General features: G+C 39.9%; 2 protein-coding genes and 1 pseudogene across 5 annotated transcripts in view; 1 reads left to right on the top strand and 2 right to left on the bottom strand.

The window, feature by feature from the left end:
• Nucleotides 1-9,126, top strand: part of RNF19A (ring finger protein 19A, RBR E3 ubiquitin protein ligase) — a 58,543-nt gene extending 49,417 nt beyond the window's left edge. For all 4 annotated transcript variants that reach the window (XM_065668700.1, XM_065668698.1, XM_065668699.1 and 1 more), the window contains 5 exons: nucleotides 1,641-1,755; nucleotides 3,782-3,943; nucleotides 4,711-4,924; nucleotides 6,329-6,472; nucleotides 6,859-9,126. In XM_065668700.1, coding sequence (XP_065524772.1) covers nucleotides 1,641-1,755; nucleotides 3,782-3,943; nucleotides 4,711-4,924; nucleotides 6,329-6,472; nucleotides 6,859-7,549 — 1,326 coding nt within the window. In that variant the 3' untranslated portion in view covers nucleotides 7,550-9,126. The remainder of the gene's footprint in view (nucleotides 1-1,640; nucleotides 1,756-3,781; nucleotides 3,944-4,710; nucleotides 4,925-6,328; nucleotides 6,473-6,858) is intronic.
• A 6,165-nt stretch (nucleotides 9,127-15,291) lies between these two features.
• SPAG1 (sperm associated antigen 1) overlaps nucleotides 15,292-27,620 on the bottom strand; it is a 35,301-nt gene continuing 22,972 nt past the window's right edge. Inside the window, exons 14-19 of the mRNA XM_065668697.1 lie at nucleotides 26,413-26,585; nucleotides 23,032-23,173; nucleotides 22,035-22,161; nucleotides 19,002-19,166; nucleotides 16,691-17,062; nucleotides 15,292-16,537 (exon numbers count right to left, since the gene is read on the bottom strand). Of these exons, the coding sequence (XP_065524769.1) occupies nucleotides 16,406-16,537; nucleotides 16,691-17,062; nucleotides 19,002-19,166; nucleotides 22,035-22,161; nucleotides 23,032-23,173; nucleotides 26,413-26,585 (1,111 nt within the window). The 3' untranslated portion in view covers nucleotides 15,292-16,405. The remainder of the gene's footprint in view (nucleotides 16,538-16,690; nucleotides 17,063-19,001; nucleotides 19,167-22,034; nucleotides 22,162-23,031; nucleotides 23,174-26,412; nucleotides 26,586-27,620) is intronic.
• Nucleotides 26,183-26,325, bottom strand: LOC136009513 (U2 spliceosomal RNA; annotated as a pseudogene).

Below are 27,620 nucleotides of genomic sequence, written 5' to 3'. Positions count from 1 at the left end.
GCTTGTGCTTTGATGGAGCTTCGTTAAGGAAGTGCTAGTGCTTTCTTTTTATGGATATGTCTTGTAACCTACCAGTTTTCCATGTTTATTGAAAATCCCTCTTCTTCTGGCCCAGGGTTTGGTTTTTTTTTCATTTGAAAAAAAGTCAAAAAGTCTGAAATCTTATTCCATGGTCATTCCTACCAGTGTAACCTTATATATCAATATTTTCAATCAGTTTCTTCTCTGCAGCCTCTCACTTCCATTCCGTTTTACTGCTTTACATTTAAGGAGTCCAGTAGCCTTTATACATAGTTGTATGCCTTTTGTTTTGGTACTTAGAATTGTACCTAACAGTAAAATTCAGTGCCTGAGGTGATCCTGCTAATTGCTCAGAGCCCTATGAAACCTGATTTCCCTGCGTTTGAAACTCTTACACACTCATACTGTTCAGTTTCTCTTTTTCAATCCACAAGCAGCTATGTTCCATGTTCAGTCGGCATAATGTACCTCAGAGCAAGTAAATGCATTCCCTTTATATGGAATGTAGTGTCTTCTCTGCCCTTTCTTTCACTGTCTTGCCTGAACAAATATAAATATTTTACATTTATTCCAAAATGAAGACTACCCTACCAAATCTCTAATTAAAATTTTAATTTAGAAAGTACAATACTTAAGACTTCTACTCATTTTATGTCATTCTTTTTGCAGTAGCATATTGATACAAAATATTGTAATTATTCTCTCTATTTTTTATGTTCCTCCTGAGATGTGGTGAGGATTAATTCAGCTTTGACATCCATTAAGATAGCGACCTGTTGTTCCTTTGTAATTATGTCTTAAGCAAGAATGGTGACAGATGAAGCGCATATCCCTGGAAAGCCACATTCTCAGAGGCAGTAAATGAAGCTCGCAAAAAGTGGGAAATCCCTGTAAAACACTGATCTTTGAAGGCCTTCCAGGTTCACGTGGATTTGTGGGAGATAAGTTTGAGGCAGTCACATTTGAGAGTTACTGCAGACTTGAGCCATCAGTAAGGATACTGCTTAGCAGATTACTTGGTAAATAGTTGCACAGCAAAGACACAGGTTTGCTGAAATATTTCTTGTGTCAGTAGATTGTCATGAGGGGTGTCAAAGCAATGGAGTGCTTGCTCTTCCCTACTCCCAGGCTATGTTTGGTGAAGGATGCCTTACTACAAGGATTTTGTGGCTCTGTTATGCCAACCTCTGTTTTCATAGATCTAATAACCTGTGAAAGTTTCACTCTGTATTGTTCAGGGGAAAGATGGCTGGGAATAAGAAGTGTCAATGTGATCAGATGTGGTAATTCTTTGATCTTGAAAGTAGTCTGCTTTTCCAAACCATGTAAGCTGGAGTAATGATTAAACAAAGAAAAAACAGCTGTTCAGTGATTTGGCTCTTCTAACTTGACGCTGAAAGTAAATGCTTAATTGCTGGATGGGAGGACTTCTAGCTTTCAAGAAGTTGCCTAAAATGAAGAAATTTTCTTTTCTTTGAGATAAAGAGTAAATTGTGACATAGAATGTGATCTCTCTGGAAGAGAGCAGGGTACAGGTTCCAAACTATGTCAGTTCTTCCATCCCTGAAGCAATGTATTACTGATGATAATACTCTAAAACCTCTTTCTCTTTTCTTAAGATTCACAATCGATATGAAGGCAAAGACATTTCAAAGCACAAGCGAAACTTGGCTATCGCAGGTGGTGTAACCTTATCTGTAATTGTTTCTCCAGTTGTAGCTGCAGTAACTGTAGGTAAGCAAATATTATTTTGTGTACTGGTAGCACCTTGCAACCAGAACTCTATAAGCACTTTTGAATGAAACAGCTGAGAAGTCCTGTAATTTCCTTTTACAGGTGAAGGAACCAAAACAATGAGGAGTCTGAGACTATACATTTATTAAGGCAAAATGGAAGATTCAGTTCTTAATTTGAATGCAGCATTTCCTGGAGAAAAATAATATTAGATTATATTAAATATAATTTTTATCTTGCAAACTGAAGTTATCACATTATCATGTCTGGCTTCTAAAACTGCAGTACTTAAAGATTTTTTTTTTTAATTATTGACCAAGATAAAACTTGCCACAGAGTCTGTGTTTCAGTAGCTCCATATTAAACGTTTCTCAATGCAGAAGACAAATACAGTCTCTTACACTTAATGTTACAGTAGTTGACAAACCATTTGTTATGCTCTAGGAGTCAGTTTGAATTCTCGCACACTTTTTCTCATAGGTATTGTTGAGAATAGCATTTGAGGAAAATCTGGTGGCTGTATGGTACAAAATACTTGTCTCATGTTAGCAGGTAAATTCAAGATCACTGTAAACAAGCCCTCATTTTTTTTGAGGACTTGCGCAGTGCTGCCTTGCTCCTCCTTTCTTGCAGCACCGGCATCTCTACAGTTGCACAGCAAGCTGCTGTGGAGGACTGATTAAAGTTATGATCCACCATTTGGTTTTAAGGTGGCTCAGCCCCCTGATCCAATTCATCATGCAGTTGTGTTCCTCCTTGTGTCAGAAGTAATGCTTAGAGAGGAATGAGTGGCCTCAGGAAGACAGTGCTGCTTTTAGCAAGTGGTAGTTTAAATTGCCATGAAACTGTGGCTTTAAACTGCTTGTTAACAATGGTGGACCACTGTGCAAATGCAGATGTGCTAGTCAAAACTGCCTCTAGTTGCATTGTTCTCACGTAGCTGTGGTGTCAGATCCCTGCTAAACAGGCAGTGGGACACAGTCTCATACCTATATTTATGGCTCTGCTTTGCATCGTTCTTTCAAGCTGTTTCTTATTCCTGACCAGAAGTCTTCTTAGGGAAGGCAGTTGTGTTTTATTTTGTGAAGTTTTTGCTCTTGGCCCATTGCCATTAACATGTGTCCTCCAGTCTCAGGGCGTTATATGGCTTCCAAAATAATGGCCTTGAGAACATGGATTTCCTCCTTGAATGCTTGGAATTTCTAGTGAAGGAGATTCCCTATAACTGGAACCCTTCTTCTAGGTTAGACTGCAGAACCTTTGCATTGGGTCTGCCTCTACGCTGGCATTTTCAGCCTGCCATTTTTCCATACCTTCTATGTACTTCCATCATCAAAACCATAGAATGCTGTAGTTCATGTGCCAAAGGAGTAACTTCGACAGTCCACTAGCAGCAGTGGGATGGATGTGTGTGTATACAGTGTCCGCTTTCACTGGTTTCCCTTAGCTCTTGACATCTTGCTCCACAGAATTGTTTTCTTTTAAGGAAAACTTGCATAACTATATTTCAAATTGAATCAGTCTGATACAATTAATATGAAAGATCCCACAGTGATATTAATGTTAAGTCCTAGTAAATTGATAGCAAAGCCCTGTCTGACTTGACTGGATGCAAAATCAAGCCCCTTATTAAATTAGTAGAGGTACTAACATTTTTAGTTGAATAACATTTGTAATAGATCTCTGCTATTTCTGCTTCTCAAGTGGCACATTATTACACAGTCCCCAATGGAGTTTATATAAACCTTTAAAGTACTTTTGTTTGTAAAAGTTGTTACGGATGTACTGGAAGTATTAATTCATCGAGCATTAAGCTTATCTACCTGCCAATGCTGATAGAAGGCATTCTGCCTACTGGAAGTACTTTCCTGTCATTGCACCTTGGTGATTTACCAATGTATTTTAATTTTGCTTCCTCCTGATTTCTTTCAAGTGTGAAATATTAAGTAATCATGGAAAATGGAATTGCTTTTATGAAAGGCTCTAAAATACCACATTCAATAAAAGACTGTATTTTCCTCTGTAGGTATTGGCGTTCCTATTATGCTGGCTTATGTGTATGGAGTGGTTCCAATTTCCCTCTGCAGAAGTGGAGGCTGTGGTGTGTCAGCAGGCAATGGAAAAGGTGTCAGGATAGAATTCGACGATGAAAATGATATAAATGTTGGTGGAACAAATGCGGCTGTAGGTAAGAAAATTCAGTGTTTCGTTTTCTATAAATATGGATTTTGGCTTCTATTTGGCCTTAGATACTAGAGTACTTATTTGCAGTTAAGACTACTACTTCTCATTGCTGGAAGATGAGGGTAGCTTCTCTGTGTTCATAGAATCATAGAAGAGTTCGTGTTGGAAGGGACCTTCTAAGGTCATCCAGTCCAACCCCCCTTCAATGAGCAGGGACATCTCCAACTAGATAAGGTTGCCCAGAACCACATCCAGCCTGGCCTTGCATGTCTTCAGGGATGCTGTGCTGTAATACAAGCATCATGAATTTTCTTGCCCACTTTAATCAATGCCAGGCTCAAGTCTTTTCCACAGGCAAGTTTTAAGGTAAAACTAATGCTGGGGTTTTTTTTCAGCATCCTGGTTTTGTGGAAGCTGGATGGGTTTTTTAGCTACAATAGAGGGAACTGGGGAACTGAATCATGATCTGTTAGCTTATTTTTTAATTATATGGCAATATCTTTTGTGATAGGGGTCTCTGTGTTCCTTTACTGCATGTTACCCGTCATGTCCCTGGTTAACATTTTGGTATTTAGAACCTGAAGTATGTGATGGTCTCATTTACTTCTCTCCCTCCTCCCCCCCCCCCCCCCCAAAGCTATTCTTTTGTGACAGTATATTTTAATAAATCCTTTCTGTCAGCATAATTTCAGGAATGCTTTCATTGGTCACATTCTGGAAACTGCTATGCTCTGCTTCAGTAACTGAGAAGCCTTCTTTATTTTTGTCTAGATACCACTTCAGTAGCAGAGGCACGTCACAATCCCAGTATAGGTGAAGGAAGTGTTGGAGGCCTGACTGGCAGCTTGAGTGCAAGCGGTAGCCACATGGATAGAATCGGAGCCATTCGAGACAACCTAAGCGAAACTGCTAGTACCATGGCCCTGGCCGGGGCCAGTATAACTGGGAGTCTCTCAGGAAGTGCAATGGTTAACTGCTTTAACAGGTAAGAGACATGCTTCTTACTGTTACTGTACAGTATCCTGCTCTACATGTAAGCAGGCAAAATGGTATTGCTAGGCTTTTTGGTTTTAGGTTTTTAAAATTGGTTCCTATTAAAAGGAGCTGTGTCTGGGAGATAGAGACAGTTCATCTCTGATAAAGTTGCTGGCTTCCAGGAGATTGTGCCAGACCACAGGGCTCAAAAGAGAGTTTGCATATTTTTTTTCAGGGTGAGCAGGGTGTGAAATGTTCCTGCTTCACAGGAGAGCAGCCTCTACCCAGGAGTCAGAGGGCAGCACCTCATGTCTTAACAGTTGTGTTTTCTGGTCTATCTCGCCCTGAAGTCATAACTGCTGACTTGTTCAGTAGTCTGGAAGTACCAAGCTGTGCCTTCAGAACCACCTGGGTGGAATGTGGATTCAGAATGGACATAGGCAGGAACAGAGGCAGTCGGGTAGTTGGCCTTGCTGAGGTGGCAGCTTCTTGTCACTTGTGTGCTCAATGCCTCCTGTGAATTGGGGCCTTACTGTTTGTTGGCTGTCCTGCACCCTGGAGAGAAAGGGAGTATCTGGAAAGGATTGTTAACATTTATGGTTCAGGGTGGATTTTGCTCCTTAAATGAGGTGCTAACACTGCTGATTTTTTTGAGTAATTTGGAAATCCAGGTGCACTCAGGAGTATAGGATAGCATCAAGAGATCCCTTATTCTGTGTCATTGTTCCAAGCTCTGACTGCTGAGTGAGGTATGGCTGTCCTTTTCTTTAGAGAGCTGAGAGTGGAAAACAACAGAACAAAAGCTTGCTTCCAGTTTACTGACAGAGCATAGATAAACAAGGCATAGGGAAAAAAGCTTGTGATTAGGTTTCTGGGTTATCTGCTCAGCCCAACTTAAGATTGCTCAGGTTTCTATTACTCCTGTTGCAGTTGATAATAGTACAATTTAAAGCAGAGTACAGAGCACAGTTCTCTGTCTGTTATTTGGTTAGTAATAATTTTGCAGCTGGAGAAACATGGGTAGTGTCATTTCTTGACCTTATACCCTTCTGATTTGGTTTTTTCCATCTTTAAAGCACAGGATGCTTATCTGTAAAAGAATTGTAGTTGTTCATGTAAAATCTCGGGGAGGAAAGAATCCAGGAGCTCTGGTTAACACACAGTATTTTGCTTTTTGGGAAATTAATGTGGTTTTACTTTGAGCTGTTTTAGTTTGTCTCTTAGTCAAAAACCAGTTGGTTTTGACAGTGGAAAGAGAACCTGTTTCCATAAGGTAAATACATGCATCTGTACTGGAGTAACTAAAACTCTTACTACTGAATGGTGGAGAAACTCTACAAGGTGACGCTAATTTTCACCTAGTGTGCTTTAACTGCAGTGACAGTACATGCAAGTCTTTGTCTTTCTCTCCCAGACTGGAAGTACAAGCAGATGTACAGAAAGAACGATACAGTCTGAGTGGAGAATCTGGCACTGTTAGCTTGGGAACAGTTAGTGACAATGCCAGTACCAAAGCAATGGCAGGATCCATTCTGAACTCCTACATCCCTTTGGACAGGTAAAAGAAATGTGGTGAAAACAGCAGATTAGTAAGCCTCGCTTTTATTAAAGGATATTGTAAGCATGACTCAACTGCTCTGCTTTAATTATGACCCTTTGAAACTGCAGATTTTGTTACAAACTGAATTACATGTGACTGCTTACATTTTGCCAAGGTTATTTCCAGAGAGAAATGCTATCACGGCAGCACAGTGAAGTGGTTGGTCTTAAGACTTCCTGTTTTCCTTTGGGCTATTTATTTGGTTAAACACTTCTCTAAAATATGTTAACGGCCCTCTAACTCCTTTTTGCTATGCGTTTTGGAAAGTAGTGAGAGTTTGTTCTGCTGTGTTAGCTGGCTTGTCTTAGATTAACACTTAAACTCACGAGTCTTTCTTGTCGTAGGGAAGGCAACAGTATGGAAGTGCAGGTGGACATTGAATCAAAGCCAGCCAAATTCAGACACAACAGCGGCAGCAGTAGTGTTGACGACGGCAGTGCTGCAGGTCGTAGTAATGCCGGTTGCTCATCCGCCTGCTTGCCAGAAAGTAAATCTAGTGCCACCAAGTGGTCCAAAGAAACAACAGCAGGGAAAAAAAGTAAAGGTAAGCTGAGAAAGAAGAGTAGCATGAAGATAAACGAGACAAGAGAGGACATGGATGCTCAGCTGTTGGAACAGCAAAGCACAAACTCCAGTGAATTTGACTCTCCCTCTCTTAGTGATAGTATTCCATCTGTAGCAGATTCGCACTCGAGTCATTTTTCTGAGTTTAGTTGCTCAGATATGGAAAGTATGAAAACTTCCTGTAGCCATGGTTCCAGTGACTATCACACTCGCTTTACCACAGTCAGTGTTCTCCCAGAGGTGGAAAATGATCGCTTGGAAAACTCTCCACAGCCAAGTGGAATCCCTGTGCCTGTTCCAACAGCCCCAAGCACTGATGTTCCACAACTGAGTTACATTGCTGAGGAAAGCATTAACAATGGATCTTCAACAGATGTAGGGTTAGGTGTTGGTGAAACACTGAAAGAAACAAACAACAACCATTCACAACATGCTGTGGAATTAAGCACTGCTATTCAGACTGAAATTTAAGTCTATAAGTGCTGCAAATATATACTTACCACTAAAGAACCCTGTCTGAAAGCTGGTTCAATTACATGTGACTTCTGTAAGCTTCAGGTGACCAGCAGAAGCGAGGTTTTCATACAACTGCGTTTTATACATACTTGTCTGATAAGGCAAAAAACTTAATATGGATCTTAGACCTGTGTGAAGAGACATGAAGGCTTTAACCAAGTGCATTACGGCAGTACAGATACGTCCATGTTTTGGTTTTTTGCCACAACTTTGCTTGAAAGCATATACTTGGTGTATTTAGATAAAAACTGGTAAATTCTTAATATGTTAAATGCTGAAATGAATAATATGTCCTGCACTGTTCACTTGGAAAATATGGGGTTTGGGTTAAATGGGTGTTAGCTGAGCGTTAGTGACTTAAAACCATTCTTGTGTGAACTCTATTTAAGGGAAGCAAAGGTTCTGCAGAGACCTGGACAAACATATTTCTACAGTGAATACTCATAATGACAGTTTTGTTTCATAACTGGACACACTATTTAGAATGCATGTAGAAGGAACCGCGTCTCTTCAGATGGATGTAGCCTGTGTCAGAAGTTTGTGTGTGTGTACATTTTGAGCAAGGTTATGGCATTTTACATAATTTTGAACCAGAAGCAATTGGTACTTAAATATGTGGTGTAACGGAGACATCGCCTGTGAAGAACAGTGGGGTTATTTATTCATGCAACCAACCACACAGCAGATAAGGCCTACTATATAGTGTATAAAAACTGTAAAATACCAATCCAGTGATTTATAAGCATTGTAGAGAAGCAGGTGCAGTCACCTTTCATTAGGGGGAAAAACAGTGCCCCATCCATTCTCGGTGCCTTTGGAAAAGACTGGGTTTGAAGTGCCTGGTCGTTTGAGGATGTTACTGTAATGTTTTCCAGAATGTCCTCTCTGGCCACCTTGGATCTCAAAAGAAAACTCTAGTGAATAAAATGACTGTGGTAGATAAATGTATAATAATACTGAAGTATTAGCCTACCAAAGACTCACTCAGGCTTTAGTGGACATGACATCTCTTTGCAAAACATGTGTACCTTCAGTCCCAACATCAAAGTGCAGTGCAATGACTGCCCGAATGCAAAGATGGGTTCCAAATATGCTGGCTTTTTTCTTTTCCTTTTGCATTTGGAAGCTGTACAGCTGAACACAGGCCGAAGTTGTCCAAAGCGCCCGCACCGTTAACGTTGGTTTTTGCTATGTAATTCACTAATATGGAGGAAAAAAAGATAAAAAAACAAAAAAAAAAAAAAAAAGAAAACCCTTTGTGAATATCAGAATAACAGTTAACAGTGTTCTGTCTTGTGTTTCATGTATTGCCATTATGGTGCTACTGGAAGTTTGGTTGGATACAAAGAACATGCCATGAGCTGCAATCCTTTTCCATGACTTATCCTCACCAGTTTCAGTAATACGCTTATAACACTAGTGCCAGTTCTGTTATTTGGTAATGCTTGTTACAGTATTTGTATATTTGCAGTTCAGTTTCCTCAATAATACGCGTGTAAACTGCATATCTGAAATAAATGTCTAAATACTGACTTCTAGTGGTCCTTTGCTTGCTGTGCTGATGAGCTGTATGAGAACGTGTCTGTTCCCAGAGGGAGCTGTGAGGCTTTTCCTTTCCTGTAAGGTGCTGACTGCTGACATCTCTTGTTGCCTTCAAATGTTTTTATTGTTATGTGTCCTTTGGCAGCTGAATGCTCTGATACCTTGAAATACAACATCTAAAGTTGCATTTTGTAGAAGACTTTAACCTGATTTCTTCTTACAGAAGAGAGCAATCTGAGCAGCCTCTGTGGGAGGCAGGACATAGAATGGCTTTGAGAGGCACAAGTATATTACTCTTTAAATTGCACTGCCTTGGCACAAGTAGGCTGTGGTGAGGTTGTGGAACTAAACTCAAACTCTACTTTCTGCATCTAAAGTGATGCTCTTCTCAGTTCCACAGTCTGTATGAAGTTATATGTGAAACTCTGCAGGCTGGCCAGAGTTCCTGTGACAGTGACAACTGGTACTTCTTGCTTGGCTGAACAGCCTGTTACTCATTAGGCTTATTTCCTCACTGCATTGTGACAGGCTCAGGAAGTAAGAAACTAAAACTGGTTGGGATGCATTACAGAATGCACAGCTGAATCTACTTCATCCCAAACCCATATGTAAGATATATATCAAAGGGAATAACAAGAGAACTGTTATGCTGGGTCAAGTCTAAAGCTACAGTTGGAGCATTGTCTATTCCATTTCCAATGGCAGAAGCTCAAAGAGAGATGTAACAAATAAGCGGCACAGTGTGCCCTAGAAACGGCAGCAAGGCACATGGGCAGTTTTTGCCATGTCATCAGGCACTCTGAATTGGAAGCAAATGCAAATTTTATTCTGTGGAGAGGTTTGTGTTAACAGCTCCTTTCTGTGCTTTGTTCGTGATTGCTGTCCCCCCATCTGAATGCTTTTATAAAGGACATTGTTACCAAAGATTAATTGTATTGAATTAAGGTCAACATTAACTGAACGAAGCACCAGTGTGTGAATTCCACTGCGAGTTTTCAGGCCTGTACAGAAATGTCTGTTAGTCATGAACTGCAGCGTTAACTGATTCTTAGCCAGGGGCCGGAGAACACAGTAAAATGTGCCTCGGTGAGCTAGTCGTGCTTCTGTCTCTGCACAGTGACAGGCAGTCCAGCTGCTTGAACGTCCTCCAAGTAAGTCAAACTTCAGTCTCATACGACCACCTTCGGTTTGTTGTCTTAAGCCAGATGTTCTTTGCTCCATGCCATGCAGCAGAAGGCGAACCTCCCCTTTGGCTTTTCAGTTTAGTTTTGAATCTGATGTCTCATGCAATAGCTGCCTTTTTTGGTAGTAAAGTATCTGAAGTTTTACATCCCTTTTCATTGAATCAGTGTCACAGACTTCTGCATGAGTGAGCTGGCACCTTTTTAGTGGCATGGAAACATCTTTTGCATGGCTTGTGTCTCTTCCAGTCATTTCGATCTGCAAATCCAAATTAATCTTTAAACAGTTGCCTATTCAGTGATGGCATCACTCCTGTGGGTAGCAGTGCTTTATAAGGGTAACCGAGCAGATGGCTGAAAAATATGAACTGAATTAATGAAATGTAATTTCCTAATGAAAGTTTGCTTGATTCAGGTGCTGTGGGGAGAGAATTTAGTTTCATCACTGAAAACAAAAAAAACCCCAGGCCCAAAATACCAGGTCACATGCTATGGCATTGTCTGGTTAAAATTTATTCCATCATACTTAAGTCATACCAGGAAGGGGGCAGAAAGTGTTGAGCAGAAGCTGAGACCGACAAAGTACCCTGTCCTGTGTCAGTGTTTGGGAACTGGGGTTTTGGCCCACATTGCACAGCTGCGCTCTGACAATGCCAGCGGCTCTGGTCTGAGCACAGCCGAGGGGCTGCTTGAAACTCCCGTGTCTGTGTGCTATGTGCTGCGGCTCCCGGTCTCCATTGCACTGTGGGCTTCAAGAAAGGGGAAGTGAGGCAGGAGGTGTCCGCTTGCAGAGTGCAGGGAGCACTCATCCAGTGCTAATGGATGCTGGGCAGTGGGCTAGGGCTGAGCACCGCTCTGCTGTCAGCACTAACATGGAGCTGCCACTTCGGTGACACGGAGGAGCCTCGAAGTGAGCGGGACTGTATGGGGAGGAGGTCTGTGCTGCTGCTCCTCAGTCACAGGCAGATGTGCGTGAAGCTCCTGCCGGCACTGCTGCCCCGTCAGGAGCTCCCAGCTGTGGTGTCCCAACTGTGTGCTCTGTGGGAACCATGGGGAGGCGCAGCGCCTGGGAGCACAGGAGGGTCAGAGCATTCCATCGCCAACCCCTGGGCTGGTAACAAGTGATGAAGCTGCTGCACTCGGCTTCCCCCGAGATGTTCTGGGTTTGGATGAGGCAGCAGAGGGGACAGGTATCCTCCTGGCACAGAATCCTGCCCCTTGGCAGCAGCCGGAAGCTCAACCACAAATACGGAGTTGCTGTTGCACCTCGCTCATGGGCCAGGCTGGGTCAGCGTATATCCTTGAGACAGGTACCAGCAGCAGTCATCCTGGTGGGCAAAGCCATCCAGCTGACCAGGCGCAGCTCTCCCGGCACCAGATCTGCTGAGTGTGCTTGACAAAAGTGTTACTGCTTGTCACAATAAGGAAATCAAAATTCACAACAGCCTGAATTAGAGCGGTTGGGTTTAGGCAGCAGACCAGTGCTGACGGGGTTTATGTGGCTCAAGCTACCCTTTCCTCACAGGCTGTGTGCTCAAGTTGTTTCTGAACCCACCACTATGGCCAAGAACTTTATCCCCCTACAATCCCTCTCGCTTCCTAACAAAGCCACTCATGTTGCTGAATTTGTTTACCATTTATTTATTTATTTAGCAAGCAGCAACAGAAATAGCACTGGGCTGCAAGGAACTGACACCAGGGCCTGCACTGCTGCAGCTGGAGGATGTGCCTTGCACTGGGATGTGGGTAGGAAAACAGTGCTGCATGGGCAGGGCCCCATTGAGCAAGGGAGCACTCCTGGAGAAGGGCTGTTTAATGCTTCAGCCAGGCACTGGGGTTTGAACCTGCCCCGAGGTGCCTGCCCTTCGTCCTCGGGTAGCTGCAGCGCGCGGGCAGCTCGCAGTCACGCTGACTCGGGTCGCACACCGCCGGTTACAAGTGGGGAAGGAGTCTGGTTCCCTGCTGTTCCCGGATATTTCTTTTTGTTTATTGTAGTGATCAAGTGCAAGTACTCCAGTTTGCCTATGAAAGGCCTGGCAGCCACGGGGAGCAGCTCTGTAGTCGGGCAGCTGTGTTACATAAAGCAGAGCAGGTTCTGGTGAGTGGAGAAAGATGTCAGAGCGAAGTGGGTGCTTTGCCAGTAACTGTGCTCTCACGGGTCTCTGCTGCCCGCCCTGCTGTGTGGGGAGAGTGGAAGGGAGTGGTGGCGAGGGCACTGCAGTAAACCAGCTTTTTGGCCAGTGACACAACTGTGCTGTGATGATGCTCATCCCCTGGAGCACCTCTGGGTGACAGCAGCGGTTCCACCCGGAGCTGCTTCCCTGTGGAGTTTAAAAATACCTTGAAGGGATCGAAGCAACAGCAGTGAAGCCCTGGTTGCCGGCAGGCTCCGCTCCCTGGACACCAGCCATCCCTCCAGCAGTTACAGAAACTCGCTGCCTCCACTGGTGTTACAAACCCTGTTTGTATGCATGTGCGGAGGAGTGTTCAAAACAGGCACCAGCTGTTCAGGGCTGCAGAGGTTCCTCCCTCTGGCCCTGGTGAGGTTTCCCCAGCAGATGTTCCCAGGAGGGACGCGTTTGGGCAGCCCTCACCTGCCAAGTAAGTGGGTTTAGGACATCAACATCTGAAAGTTCTCCTTTTCGCCAACTGCGCCCCCAGAATGACTTCCAGCAGTCAAACACTGTCCTGTGGAAGGGGCAGGCTTTGAAGCCTGGTGGCCTCAGCTTCATCTGCTCAGGCCAAATCAGTACAGGCCCTAATAAGATGTTTGGGTTGACGTTTCTTGGAAGTTCATTCTATGTCTCTAGGAATCATTCTGCCTGTCAGCCCAGCCCTCCCAGTCCCAGTCTGAACTAAGCAGCCACTCTCAATGAAACCTGAATGAGGTAGGACCATCACCAAAATGACTGCAACCACAGCTAGCCCACTGGGGGTGGTACAGACAGACAGCTGACCCGGCAAACTGAGCCATTTTTCTCTACATTTGAGAGTTGCTAACTTGTTTAAGAAATACGTATTTGACTTAGTCTTTCTGCTTTTGAAATAAGAAACGTTTCAGTTTCTTCTTTATTCCCTTGTAGGTATGTATTTCTTTAACTTTGGAAGCTGAGACCAAAAGTTTCTGGTTGAGACAGGTATGAGGCACATCAGGCAAAAAAGGCTTGCAGGTAATACAGCTGACCTGATACTTTAAGAATAGACATAGCAAAGGTTTAGCACAGCTACAACTTTAAGGGTCTACTACTCATAGTGCAGGGCATTTATAATTACTGCATCAGTGGCTGTTAAAGGTCTTTGGTGCCAGAGGTTCACTTTGGAGTGAGCTGAGGAATAAGGTGCTGGAGGAAATTCAGACATCTCTCAAAGCTGCAGCTGATGCCCTGGAGCTGATGCGAGTGTGTGCCTGGCCTGGTGGCAGCTTCCAGAACTCATGACTTCAAGAACGTGTCTTCTCCCTTTGGGATCATGGACTGGAATGAGCTTAAAGATCTTAAAAAGCAGCTCGTGGTACGCAACAAAGGCTGGGAACACACTGTACTGGTGGTTGAGATCAGTGTCAAGCTCTAGGAAAGGGGATATCTACCATAGAGGGGTTGGGGTAGGTTGGAGGTTGTCTAAATACTCAACCAGCCAAAGCTCTTGGCCTGCCTCAAGACTGAGATCAGGCTTAATCACGCACAGAAAATAAAAACCTGTTTGTTTGGTTAGGACCAAATTTAAGCTCTCCAGGAAATCGGCCCTCTTGTTACTGAAGACAGCCACGCTCCTGATCAGCTCTTTGCTGCAGGAGATGGGTGACTTCACACCAAAGTGCTGGTTTTTTGAGTCAGGGGATTTCTGCTAAACAACTGCTGACCACATCCGAGACACGTGGGTACAGAGCCCTGCCTGCAGCTGGCAACAGCTCCCTCCTACCAGCACTGCCACAGCTCTTCATTTAGGACTTCTTACCAAGGGGTAATTTTAGCTTCCTGATCTGCTCATCTCCATCACTTCCACCTCAAACCCAGTTAACCTCTGGTTCAGCTGACATTCAAGTGGAAGGTATCACAGGAAAAGGTATCTTCCTGGACTACCGGGCTACTTTTCCCTGAATTACGTTACGGTTTCTAGTTTAATTGCTAGGGACTGACCAAAGCTTTACTGTGATGCTGGACACCCATCTATGACAACACATTTCTTTATCTTCATGGATGAAAGATTTATCAAGAACACTCTATTTAAAAATCCTTTGTATTTCTAACAATGTCTGTCTGTCTCCTAGATGTGCTAAATTCTTTATTATGATTTACTGCCACAACTATTCTGATGTTTGTTTTCAGCATCAAAATGAATGATACATATGAGATACCAACTTCAGCAGTCAGGGCTGCTTCTCAGAAGATACCTGAAGAGTTTTTCATACTTGGGGGTTTGGGTGGCATGAAAAAATACGTAATTTCATCATGAGCTTTTCTGATGTGGTGGCTTTTGCCACTGGCTCTTACTCAACTACAGTTTCCAAGTAACTAAAACTATATTAGAACTACATAGCTGGGTTTTATGCTTTCTTTTAGGCAAAGTAACTCTTTCCTAATCCTCCAACTTATTACTGTTATTAAAACCACTCTGAATTCTACTAAATGAAAATGAAGTTTTCTAAACCATGTCAGTAAGCTGCACACATGAATGTTCTCTGAACATACTAAACTGCAGAGTGCGATCGCTAACACAGAAATTAGTGAAGGTACCCTCCACCATGACTGAAACTGGCCCTTTGCTGGTTAAGTACCACAGGTCACACACAGACAGGTGAGTGACTGATCTCTCCTGAACATGACAGCCTCATAAAAAGAGGGCATTTAAAAAGAAAAAACCTAAGTTGTTTTAGGAATTAAAAGCCTTGTTCTCGGCACTCTACTTCTGCCATACTCCACGTGTCAGGATTACAAGCCTTAAGAGTGTAGAACCAGGAAAGAGAATCCAGAATGATGCTTTTCAAGAAAAAAACCCTTTATTTTTTTTAGTTAATCTACACCTGAGAAATATTTTCATTAGAACAACATTCTTGCTGCTACCTCTGCAGTGCCAGTGAGTTTGATGTTTGTATTGCATGTGCAAAGAAGACATTGGGGTATTTTAAAAGCTTTTTCTTTAAAAAAGGAGCTTTGTCAGAATCCAATATAAAACCTGAAAGTACTGCCTGAAATAAAAAAAAGTCACCCTGGTCCACAGAATGGTTTTACTTTTGGCTTTATCAATGTCTGTAAACAGAAATAGCTGGTGTCTGAAATAATCTGATTACGGAACTCAGAGTTAAGTATTTTTACTGCTAAGCGCAGCCGCCTGTTCTCCATGTAACTGCCACCTCAAAGGCCACATGAACCAGTGGTCCTTCCACACGCAGAGAAAAAGCAGAATTCTCTGTGCACTGAAAACTACTCGCTGGCCAAAACCCATACCCCTTTAATAATTATTTAACAATTAATTATTGTGATTGAAAGTGTTCCATGACAAGCTAACGTATTATTCATTCACCTTTGCTGCTTACCTGTATTACAGAAATAAGTATTTAAATCCGTTTTGTATAGACCAGGGACAGTGAAGAAACAGGCGGCCTTAGTAATGTATCTGCAAAATGCTAATACTTTTTGTAAACTCATGTTAGCAAAGCTATTGCTAACTGACCCGTTTAGTCTGAAGACACTTCTTTATCACAAGAACATAAAACTCACAAAATGATATAACAAGTGATGACTAACAATGTTCTCTATAGTACCATCAAGGTATTTCACATTATATACCTAATGTAAAATATATTTTCATATATATAATTAATCCAGTCTAAATAAAATCAGTATGCTAAATTACATGAACTCTGCTACTGAACACAAGGATATGCATTAAATTCTGGAGATTAAAAATGTATACAACTACAAGAGAAAAAGAGCAGCAAATTTTAAATGTGCATATGCTGTCAGAACAAAATAGAATTCAAACAGCCGGGGTAAAGACCCACTGTACCCCATGTAAGTCTTCAGAGTTCAAACATCCATCTTCTAAACATCAACTATACGCATGCAACCAATAAATTTTAAGTAAGTTCTTAAAGTTCATAAACCTTTTTAAGGCTCTCAAGATCTTCTGAAGAGTACTGGTTATTCTGGTTTTCTGGAAGTAAACTGAACAGTTGTTGAACCTGTTCCTTCTCATTTTTGTTAAGAAGGGCCAGCACCACCTGGAAAAGCAGATTATTTTATAATTAGCACAAGTTGATTGAAAATCGTAGCACCTGACAGAGCCAAAATCTGTGTACTGTTTCCTTTAAAGATATGAAAATTTCCTTTAGGTTTCAGTGCAGCTTAAGTACACATTCAGTCTAGGTTCTTACCTTAAATCTTTCTGCTTTGCTCAAGTAGAAAAGGTGCTGATATACAAGACCAGGATCTTTTCCAACTACATAATATTCCAATGACTGGATGAAAAATAGAAAGATTTCTCCTTCAAGTTTGTTACTTAGCAGCACTGGCAATTTTTTGGGATCAGTAATTGTTAGAAGATCTGCACAAGCAGCTTTATCATTATTGCTATTCACTGCATTTATAATCTGACCGAACTCGTAAGCATTAGTTGGTTCAGAAATAAGCAGTTTCTCAGAGGTCTTCAGTGACACACTCTCCTGAACTGCTTCCTTAGAAGTAATGCCATCAGTCACATCTGATGTAGCAAATGGTCTCTCTTCCTCTTCATCAGATCCAGTCACCTTCAGAAACAAAATGGCAACAAATCATTTTAACATAGACATACAGACAACCTGAAGCTTCATAAACTACATGCATATAATCCATCAATAATGTCACCAAATTAAAGTTAGCATTTTACTCTTCATAAAAGAAAAGCACCTATGTTCTTTCATGTTCTACTTCCCCCCAGAATGGTACCTCTCTAATTCATCTTTAAAAGTTTGTAGTCAAAAGTGTGTATTTTACATTTCCTTTCACTGCTTGGCACTCCACCATAGAAAGACAACTGAAGACCACTGGGAGCAATCTAAGGAGGACTCTATACGCATATTAAATGTGCAGTTGCAGAAGACAAGTGAAAGGAGTCAAGTCATCAGACACCAGTGTTCCATTTCACTGCTGTGCCTTCAGAACAGCACAGCTATATACAGCAGCTACATCAGGTTGCTCGTGGAGCCTCGCTGTGGAAGAGAAAGCTCAGCATGGTCTGACTGCCTGAATACCCACTTCTCCCAAGTGTGCAGCCTGCACCGAGTTTCATGAATCAGTCACTAGAAAGTTAACCATGGGTCCAACTACGTTTTCTAAAATCTATTTCAAGTTACCAAGAGTCATGGAATTTGTATAAACTACCTAAAACTCATTAAACAGGGTCTCTTCAAAGGAGGCCAAGTGTTTTAGGAAGTCTGTTGCGCAGTACAGGGGGGCTAAGTTAGTCTTTTTGGAAAATATTGCACTGGGCTTACAGCCATTTTGTTCTGTTTTTCAACAATCTTTACTATCAGGAGAGAAATCTTGATTGTCTCATATATTTATAGCTTGATTATATATATAATAATAATGATGAATCCCAGTTTCTGACTTTCTTTACTTTGCAGCCTGTTTTCATGGACCTACCTTATACTACAGCAAATGAGCCAGGGAAGGCTCTCTAAGAGGGCAGCTGTAATTATGACAGCAAACACGAATGATTCCTGCCCCACCCCTGGAAAAATAACCATAGCCAGTAATGTAGTTAGCTGGTCCCTGAAAAATGTGGTCACTTCCCAAACCTCCTGTGAACACTCTCCAGGACCGTTTGTTTGTCACAACTGAGAGCTTAACTTACACCCAGCTTACGCCAGTTACATAAAACCCCATGAACTCGTGACAATGTGAAGTGTTTCAATAAAGCAATTCTTTTCTGTATCAATAACCGAGGTTTCCATTACACCAGCATTTTGAAATTATGTTATCAAATTACAGTCTCACCATACAGACTGGGAACTATGTATTTTAACTGCTTCAAAATTAAATGGGAAAAAACCCCAAACATTCTTACAGGACTAGCAAAGCTACAATCCAGAAATATCAGATGACTGAGAAAATCCTTTTGTCGCCTAATTCTACCCAGAACTCTGCAATGCTAACATTTTGATCCAGCACAGAACATTACATCACGTATTTCTTTTATAAGATCCTACAGATGTTTTACCCATATTTTTGCTCTTTAAGGTGGGACTTCGTTCTTCAGAAACTTTACTGCTAGCACCAGAACAACCAGCATGCCTGCTGACAATGAACCTCTGCCAGCACAGCCCCAGAGGCTTCCCGAGTAGCACAGAATTTAAGAGCGTAACTGCTGTTAGACAGCCACATTCTGTAAAACAGGTATTCTAAGTCTAAGCAGTTTTTATTTACAAGGAGCACACCCTCAGGTTTTGTGGCCTCTAAATGTACTTTCTCCATTCCTGCTATGGTTCTGAACACACTTCAAAGCAGTCCAAGCTTTACTATGGAATATAATGGACACTCAATACATATGCAAGAATCCTCCAACATGCCCTCAAGATAACATGAAAAATACAATCCCAACACCCAAAAGAGCTAGAGCTAAGAAGTGCAAACCAAAAGATTCAGTATTATCTTTTCAAATGTGTGGCTTCTATACTGCCTGCTTTTAAAAATGAACACACATACCTCTTGTATGGTTATCTTCTTCCTTTGCTTTTCTTGACTGCCAGCAGCAGCACTGCTGTCAACGTTAAGCAGCTGGGTTACCTCCTCTAGTTCCTTTTTTGCTTCAAGAACATTTGGATCTATTAGAAGTACTCTGTTCAAATCATCAGCGCTGGCTTGATAATTCTATAAGCAGAAGGAAAAATACTTTTTTCATAAGCACACCACTAGAAAAACAAATGTGAACTACCATAACTTCCTTTACAATTAAGGAGAATAAAAATACTGGGATCTCAACATTAAGCAGAGAAAAATAATCTAAATACAGACAGTGTAACTTCATTATGGTTTCAGGGGAAATTCCCTATGTGAGAGAATAGACTGTTGAAGACTGCTGCTTTTAGGCACAACTGCTTACAGCGTAACACTGTAAATTTTTGGTTATACTTAAGAAGACTGGGATGACGTTATGAACTCTGAGATGGACAGACCTGTCTTGACCTCCTCTTGCTTGACAGAAAGATCAAGACACCTTGATGGCCAGAGTTAAAAATAAGGATGAAATGTAGCAGCAAATAGTAGAAGACCATGCAAGACATTAGAAGATCAATGTAATTTCTTTGTGTGAGGGACCTCGTATTTCTTCTGTTCCCAAGCAGTATCATCAGGTTACTATAAGTAATGTATATTATTGTGAAAAAAAAATCCTCATGTACCAGCTGAGGTATTTCCTCAGCATCTCAACCGAAATAAAACCACTCGTGTACAAGTCACTCATTTTCTCTTTCCTACACGGACTATTTTGCTCAAAACTGATGACCAGTATTCAAGGTGCAGAGACATTGCAGTAAGTCTGTAAGTGAACTGACATCTGCTATGGCATGAACAAAGTGAACTAGAATTATTTAGCTTTAGCAAATGAATGCAGGAAGGGGGCATACTGCTTTAATCAGGACATAGCTACTAATTAAGCTAAACCATTTGAATTACAGGCATGAGCATTCACAACTACAGAGAAAAGAGACTTTGGAACAGTCTTCTGGAAATGATCACAATGGTCAGCAAACAAACAACCCTCCTGGATTTAAAAATACAGTCTGACAGACTTCTCAACAAAAATCATACAAGATGGCTGTACCCAAAGCAAGAGACTGGACTATAAGCCAGACTATAAGGACATGCAGACCAGGGTCCTGTGTCCTATGTTACAGGCCTGATTCATCACACAAGCATGATTTTTTTTTCATGATCTTCCCTTAAATACATCTCAGTAAATCTATTTAAAAATCTCATTTACTCCATTAAATTCCACTGCAGTTTTTGTGGTTAAGTATCTGGATATTTATACAGGAAAACCAGTTCCCAGCATAGTTCTTTGCCAAGCTACATGCTTTTAGCTCTTAAAATTTTTCATAACGGAGTCATTAGTCAACCTCAAATCACTTTTGTTACTTTCTCTGGCTTTACGAATCACTCACATTCCTGGAATTAGCAATAATGAAGGCATTAAATCCAACCACAACAGAGTATTTTAGGAGTCCCCAGCAGAGACTGTTCTGAAGGAATCCATAAGCAGTGTGTTTCACGTTATGTACAAACCCAGCATTTTTTCCTAGGATATTCAAAAAAACATAAGTTGTCTAATTCTTGACATTCTTCATTACCAGGTAATTCCCTTTATTTTGATTGGTAGAATCACTATCTGCCTTTCCTCATATTTATACTAATCTTTTATCAACTTCAACAGCATAAGGTTACAAATGATTAATACTGGGTGGCTTGGTGTAATTACAGAAAAGATTTTATGGAGAAGTAAGACTTTTCACCACCTTTGAAAATGAAAGCAAACTTTCAAAATTTCATAGCTACTGCAACAAGGGAACAAATTTATCACAAACAAAAGATCTCACGGCTTCTATGACTTGCATTTGGAATTGTAACATGGGACAAGAATGGCCTATTATAATGCTAAGCACAAACAGGCTGTCCTCAGGTGATTCAAGGGCTGAGAGACCATCAGGTAATTATTAAGACATTAAACATAATAGAGGTCTGAGGTAAATATTCACTTGAGGGACACTGCCAAACCTTGGTGGATGCTTGGAGTGATCACTTCCAGTCGTGAAGAACAGCAGAAAGCTCGTGAGATGCTTGTTTAAAAGACACTTGTAAAATTTCATAAAACTAGATGAGGACAGCTGCCATCATGAGCCAACAGAAGTGAGACGCTGATAATTCAATACCAGGTAAGTGCTGACAGAGAGGGTAAAGACTGCTATCAAAGGATTATGAAGTGCAGGGGCTAATTAACACCACTGAAGAATGGGAACCAACAGGGACAAAAGGAATGAAGTCATTCAAGTGATGGAACACAAGATTTGCAGTCACATTTAGGATGGGTATGAGCAATGTAAGCCTGCATTTAGGATGATCAAGTAAAAGGATACCGAAAAAAACTATAAGATGAGCACAGTATGGACACCACCACCAATGTGTAGATGGAAAAGGTTGAATACCAACACTGTCCAGAAAGTGAGAAAGTAGATTACCAACAAAGGTTCTTGATGTGCTTGGGGAAGGAAGAGAGAGAAAACTGAGATAATTAAAACCCTGGTTTAATAATGACAAGCACTCAAATATGAGCAAATGCCACAAGACAGCTTGAGATTTGAGTATGGACAGTGGCAGGCAGACTTGGAGAGAATCCATTTGTCATCAGCAAAGATACAGTAAACACCTTGACAGAAAAAACAGACTGGGATACCCAAAAGACTATTAGAACATTAGAACAGAGCTGAAACTTGCATAACCAATCTCCAGTCAAACCTCATTTATTCCAGTGTTCTTGTAATAAAGTCAACAGGTTTTTATGTTGCAAAAACACTTGTGTAAGATTTTATGTATGCCTAATGCTCTAAAAAGTAATAAAACATCAGCACGGCATACTTTTGTATGTTTGTATTCACCCATTGAGTGCAACTACCTGATTGTCTTTGAAGAGGATAAGCAAGTTTAGAAGTGCTTAAGAATACCTGTCATGTTCTTTTTCCTCACCTGTAATCCTTTGTACGCTAGTGCTCTTCTATAAAAAGCTTTAATATTAGAATCTTCTATCTGAAGAACATGATCACAATCCTGCTTAGCCTCTTCATATTTACACAGTTTCAAGTAACAGAGAGCTCTAACACAGAAAAACAGAATACACTGCAATATAAGTAAATTCTACAGTGCTGTAGTGCCAACAGTATCTGACTCATAAATGCTCATTATAATACTTCTCATAATTCACTCTCAATGCGGTTATTTCTTAAAGTACATAAAACCCAGTAGGTAGTAATGACATCTCTGGATGGATTTAGAGAAGGTCAGTTCCTGCAATAAAGTCAAAATTCAAGTATGACTAATGCTTGAAATTAGGCAGATATGTAAGTATTTTAAAGGCAGAGCCTATGTTAGTACAATATCATAGTACAATAGCTGATAGAAGTGTTCTAGATTAAATAAACAATACTTCTTTCGGCACACAATTATTACTTGGAAGTCTCCTCTTCAAGTAGTGGCCTTATCAAATCCTTCTTAGTTTGTGAAAGCTGATGAGACTACAGCATAAAGAATTATGATGCAGAATTAGGTCAAACTTTAAAATAATGCTGTTGTATGGCCATGTTCCTACTTTCACTTTCTCAAAAATGTACATTTTCTCTGAATTATTCCTTTTCATATCTGAGATACTGCTACTGCACGTTAGCATTTAATTAAAATCAGATCAGTATTCTCCAAAATGCTGCAAAACGCTACACTTATTGTAACTTTCACTATTGCATACTCTATTTATATAGAGATATATAAAGATAGGTGTTAGTGGCATTATTACTTGCTCCCCTTGGAGAATAATGTGGTTTAACAAAAAAATCAGTTAGAAACACTCATCAATTGGGAAAAAAAAATTCCTATTTTTACAACAGTGACTGAAGGGATGCAAAAATCTCTATTTCCAGTGAGAAAATACAACTACTACCACTAAAAGTGGGTTTATATTTTGCATCTTTACCTGTTAGTGTAAATTGCACATTCCTTGGTATTTAACTTCATGCATTCGTTGTATTTGTTTACAGCTTCTTCATATTTACCCTCTTTTACAAAATCATTCCCTTCAGTTTTTAAAGTCTTGAACTTCTGCTCAGCTTCCTCACCTATATTACAAAAGGATCACAGTGTTACATAAGAAGATCAGTTCATTAAGGTAGCTGAATAACTTACCCACACTAAGAATAAATGCCTGGCAACTGGAGTATCTGTTGGTCTGCACATTGCCATTTCTGTCCCAGATCTCCTGCTCTAAGAAAGGCAGTAACTACCATGTCTATATTTGGCACAACACATATTTCCCCATCCACCAGTGTAACTACTTTGCTGAAAATAACGGGAATGTAACAGACAGCTCTATGCTTTCACCTCCCTCTGTCTACACTTTCTGTGTGCAGAGGGACTGTGTACCTCTGCTGGGATACCAGTTTTATTTACAATGGTGGCGATTTAATCAGCAAGATTGAAAGCTTTCTAAATCTCCACCATCACACCAAGGCGGCCATAATTTGAGCTAATGTTCTTTCTGCAAGCAACTATCTATCGCAATTACTATGCTAAACTGGCAAATGACAAATCATCACATCAGCAGGGGTTCATGATATACCAGTAACATCCTGTTAATAACTATTTATAAAAGATGCTTTGAAGAACCTCAAAACACCTAACTAGGGTTTTTTTATTAATATTATGTTCTTTTGTAACTCTCCTTCAAAACTCCCCATCATTTCTTGCATATGATTCTGGGTTAGACTACAACTTTTAGCTATGTTTGCAGTGGAAAACCAATCCTGACTGCAGTGTCATGTCTCTGTTGTGAGCAAACAGTAACTAGTAACATAGCTCTAAGTACATCATAATGGAAAAATCTACTTTTTGTACCTTGCTAAAGAATATTAACTACTTCCTAACCGTCACATTTTAAATGCTGGATATAACCAGTTATTTTTAACCAATAACTGAACTCAGTGAGTTCTTTCATAAAAATATAGCAGTCTCCTATGCCAAAAAACTACATGGGTGCTTGGGTCAAAAATTAAGTAACAACAAGAAATCAGAACAAACTTTTGCAAGAAACACAACTAAATTATAACTCAAGTTGTAAAACAGAAAAAACAACAGAAAACTTGCAAAAAACCCGTCACGCAACAGAAAGACTTACTACGTTAATTAAATTCATGAGAAATTTTTAACTACTGACTGATCATTACTGCTGGCATGCTTCTGCCACCAGCTATCACTGTCAGGTCCCACTGATTTAGTACAGGCTGAAGTAGGCAACCACAACCTTAGGGTCAGCCTGCAGTGAAGAAAATAAAGTCTCCATTTAGTACTTCTAAACTTAAAAGCCTAATCAAAGTCCCACTCTATTTGAAACAGACTGAGGCATGTTTTGCATCAAAATGCCACACTTCATAAACACAGTGATGGCCGGGTTTGTTAACTTTCTTAACAGGCTAAACATGATCACCACTGTTCTCAGCAGTCACTCATCTGTACACCTTTCACTACAAGGATCTTCAAATTCTCTCTTGACAAAATTACACAAGGTTATACAGATCCAAACTTACTACTTGAAAGGTTTAAGAGGGTTGGTTATACACTGAAATAAAAATCCAAGACGTCATATTCTTTAATAGCAGAAAAAGCCTGGAGTACAATCAGTACAGCAAAGAGCACTTTTCAAGCTAAGCATTTATGTTTAATAGCAACAACTGTGCAAGGTATCAGTTTTCTATTTCATTAAACTAATCTAAGTGTTAAACCCAATTGCTGCCTGTTCCTTAAGATCCATGAATCAGTAACAACATGTAGTGGCAACTGTAATGAAAATACTTGACACTGGACATCTTAAAAAAGTAAAGTTTTTATCAGTTTGAGTTTAAATTATAGAGCATCATGCCTCATGTTTCTTTAATGAAAAACAATTTTCTGTAGCATTACTGAAGCTTAGTACATACTACTATTCAAATAATTTCTTAACCACATTACTGCAAGTTTCTAGAACTACATCTTACTCTCGAGAAAAACATCCAGTTTTCATAAACACATGTATTTGTAAGATGCCTGTTGTTTTACATCAGGTACAAATAAATTCAATACTATCTGCAAGATCTTTTTGAAGTAATTAAATTTGTAGTGCCCAAAAGCGCAGATTATGAGGACATGCATTACTGCAGTAATGTGTTATGGACAGATAACTCAACCACTGCTACTTATTTAGGCAGCAACCCAGTAGTTATGCATTGCAGCCTCCTGTGCGTTAATCGATTATCTTCAACACTATTTTTCTTTATATTTAAATAAACTCATAGGGGAACCTATTAATAGTTGAGTAAAAAATCATAGTTAAGGCCTTTGCAAAAAGAATGTTCCATGTCATAAAAACTGAATCAGGAAGGCTCCTTCACCTGATTTACAGGAGGAGAAAAATGGAAACTGCAATAAATAAAAAAAAAAAGTCAGGAGGAAGAACATATCCTAAAGGAGTTAAGCACACACTGCTTATATGCAAACAAATCTAGAGCTAACATCTTTGAAAGGTGACTACTGGCCACTGTCATAGCCAGAATCTGTTGTAAAAAAAAAAAATTATAATCAGAAGTGCTTTTCTATAGCCCATATCACAAACGACTGTCATCTGCAAGTCTACCCTTTCTAGTCTGAAGAACTGAGTAATGCTTTCATGCAGAATTAAATGACAGTTACAGATTATGCAGCTGATTATGTTACCACGTGATTGTTTGTGTGATATTTTTGGGGGGTAAAACTGTATATAACTGTAGTATGATGTCAGGGAAACCACTGATACTTGTGAGAGGACTCAGTATACTGATGAGTATTTCTGATGTATTTTATGTAACTTCAGAAATTACATACTGCAAACTACATCACTTGGCTTAAAAAAATAAATTAAAATAAAATTTTAGAAGAAATTAAAATAAATCATACCTGTGGCTCCCTGAAGCACATGAAACCAAATCATCTAAATGACAATCACCTAAGCTGGTTTATCACAAAGGTCTCTGGTAAATATTTTCTAAAGCAGTTTCTTTGACATTATTAAATCTTATTCCATTTTACAATTAGGATCTTTCTTAGAATCAGCTAGGTTGGAAAAGATCTCTGAGGTCATCAAGTCAAAAAAAAAAAGAGCAAGCTCTGGCTCCTAGTGCCAAAAAGCCATTTAATGCGAAGTCCTCTCGTCATATCAGATATTAAACTGGTAAGAACAGATACTACACTTGATTTTAGCAATTTTCCTTTTTTGTGTGTATATATATATATATATATACACACACACATATATTTTTATGTATATAATATATGCATTTGCTATACATACGATTCATCGACAAGTGTTCTCTTTTGCTCTCTGTAGGACATCTTGGCATATTTTCTGAAGTAAAGCTTCCTCCATCCCATCTGTGTAGCTGAGCAGTAACTGGGACAACTGGAATTGGCGGCAGTTTCTCCCTCCAGCTGGGACCATCCTGATCTATTAATGCCTTTGTTATTCTGAAAGAGAAGAGTCCCACCAACATGACTTTTCACATACGTAACTCACACTTCAATAACTTACACTCGAATTAAATAATGCAACGTTCTAATTTTTAAAAAGCCAGCCAAGCATAATTTCAAAATAGACTGTCACGGCAGTCAGTGGTGCTGCATTCATTTAAGATTTATACTTTTTCTGCTTTTTAGAGTATTTATGTTAGCATTTAGAAGATAAGAAGCTGAGTTCAGCAGGATCTGTAAATATTTAAGCAAGTGATTCTGCAACTAAGCTTGAAATGCTGCCTACCACATGCTATAAATTAATCGGAAAAAAAGATTTATTTTGTTTACTTTTCTCACCTGTTCATAGAGGTTATTTGTCACAAGTGTAGATTACAATACCATCAAAGTGTGAGACCTAAATTTGACAATACCAGATGAAATCTCTTACACAACAGTTTTCTAAATAACCAGTGCAGGTCACAGAGTAGGTATTACGCTGCATTTTAAATAACAGTCAGAAATTTATCAATCAATCATTGTTTATCCCCATTTAAAAATGGGAAATAATAGATAAAAACTATTTACAACACACGTTTATATATTATATATTATGTATTAGGCATTATATAGTATGCATTATATTTAACATATATATTATATAATATATATTATTTTCTATATATTATATGTATTATATGTACATGTATATATAGGTCAACTATTTCGGTACATGAGATGTTCAATTCAAAATCCATTCAAGTGGGAGTTACCCATTGCTGTGATACATTTTGGAGAAAGTCCTAAGTCAATATAATGATTAAAGCCATACAAGATTTAATGGTTCCATTACAAATTTTGTGGTGTTAAAAAACCCAAGCCAACAGAAAACCCATAACATATGAATCAATTATGAGAATGACAATAATAGTGAGGTAAATATCTTCTAATCTCAAAGTGATCTTAAGAGTCAAGTTCAACTGGGGACAAGTGTAATGCCTACTTTAACAAAGAAAAATCCTGAATTGAATAATTCTGAATTGAGCAAAGCAA

Source organism: Lathamus discolor, chromosome 2, assembly GCF_037157495.1.
Source record: "Lathamus discolor isolate bLatDis1 chromosome 2, bLatDis1.hap1, whole genome shotgun sequence".
NCBI classification, from domain to species: domain Eukaryota; kingdom Metazoa; phylum Chordata; class Aves; order Psittaciformes; family Psittacidae; genus Lathamus; species Lathamus discolor.
This window is presented reverse-complemented; position numbering and strand designations above follow the sequence as displayed.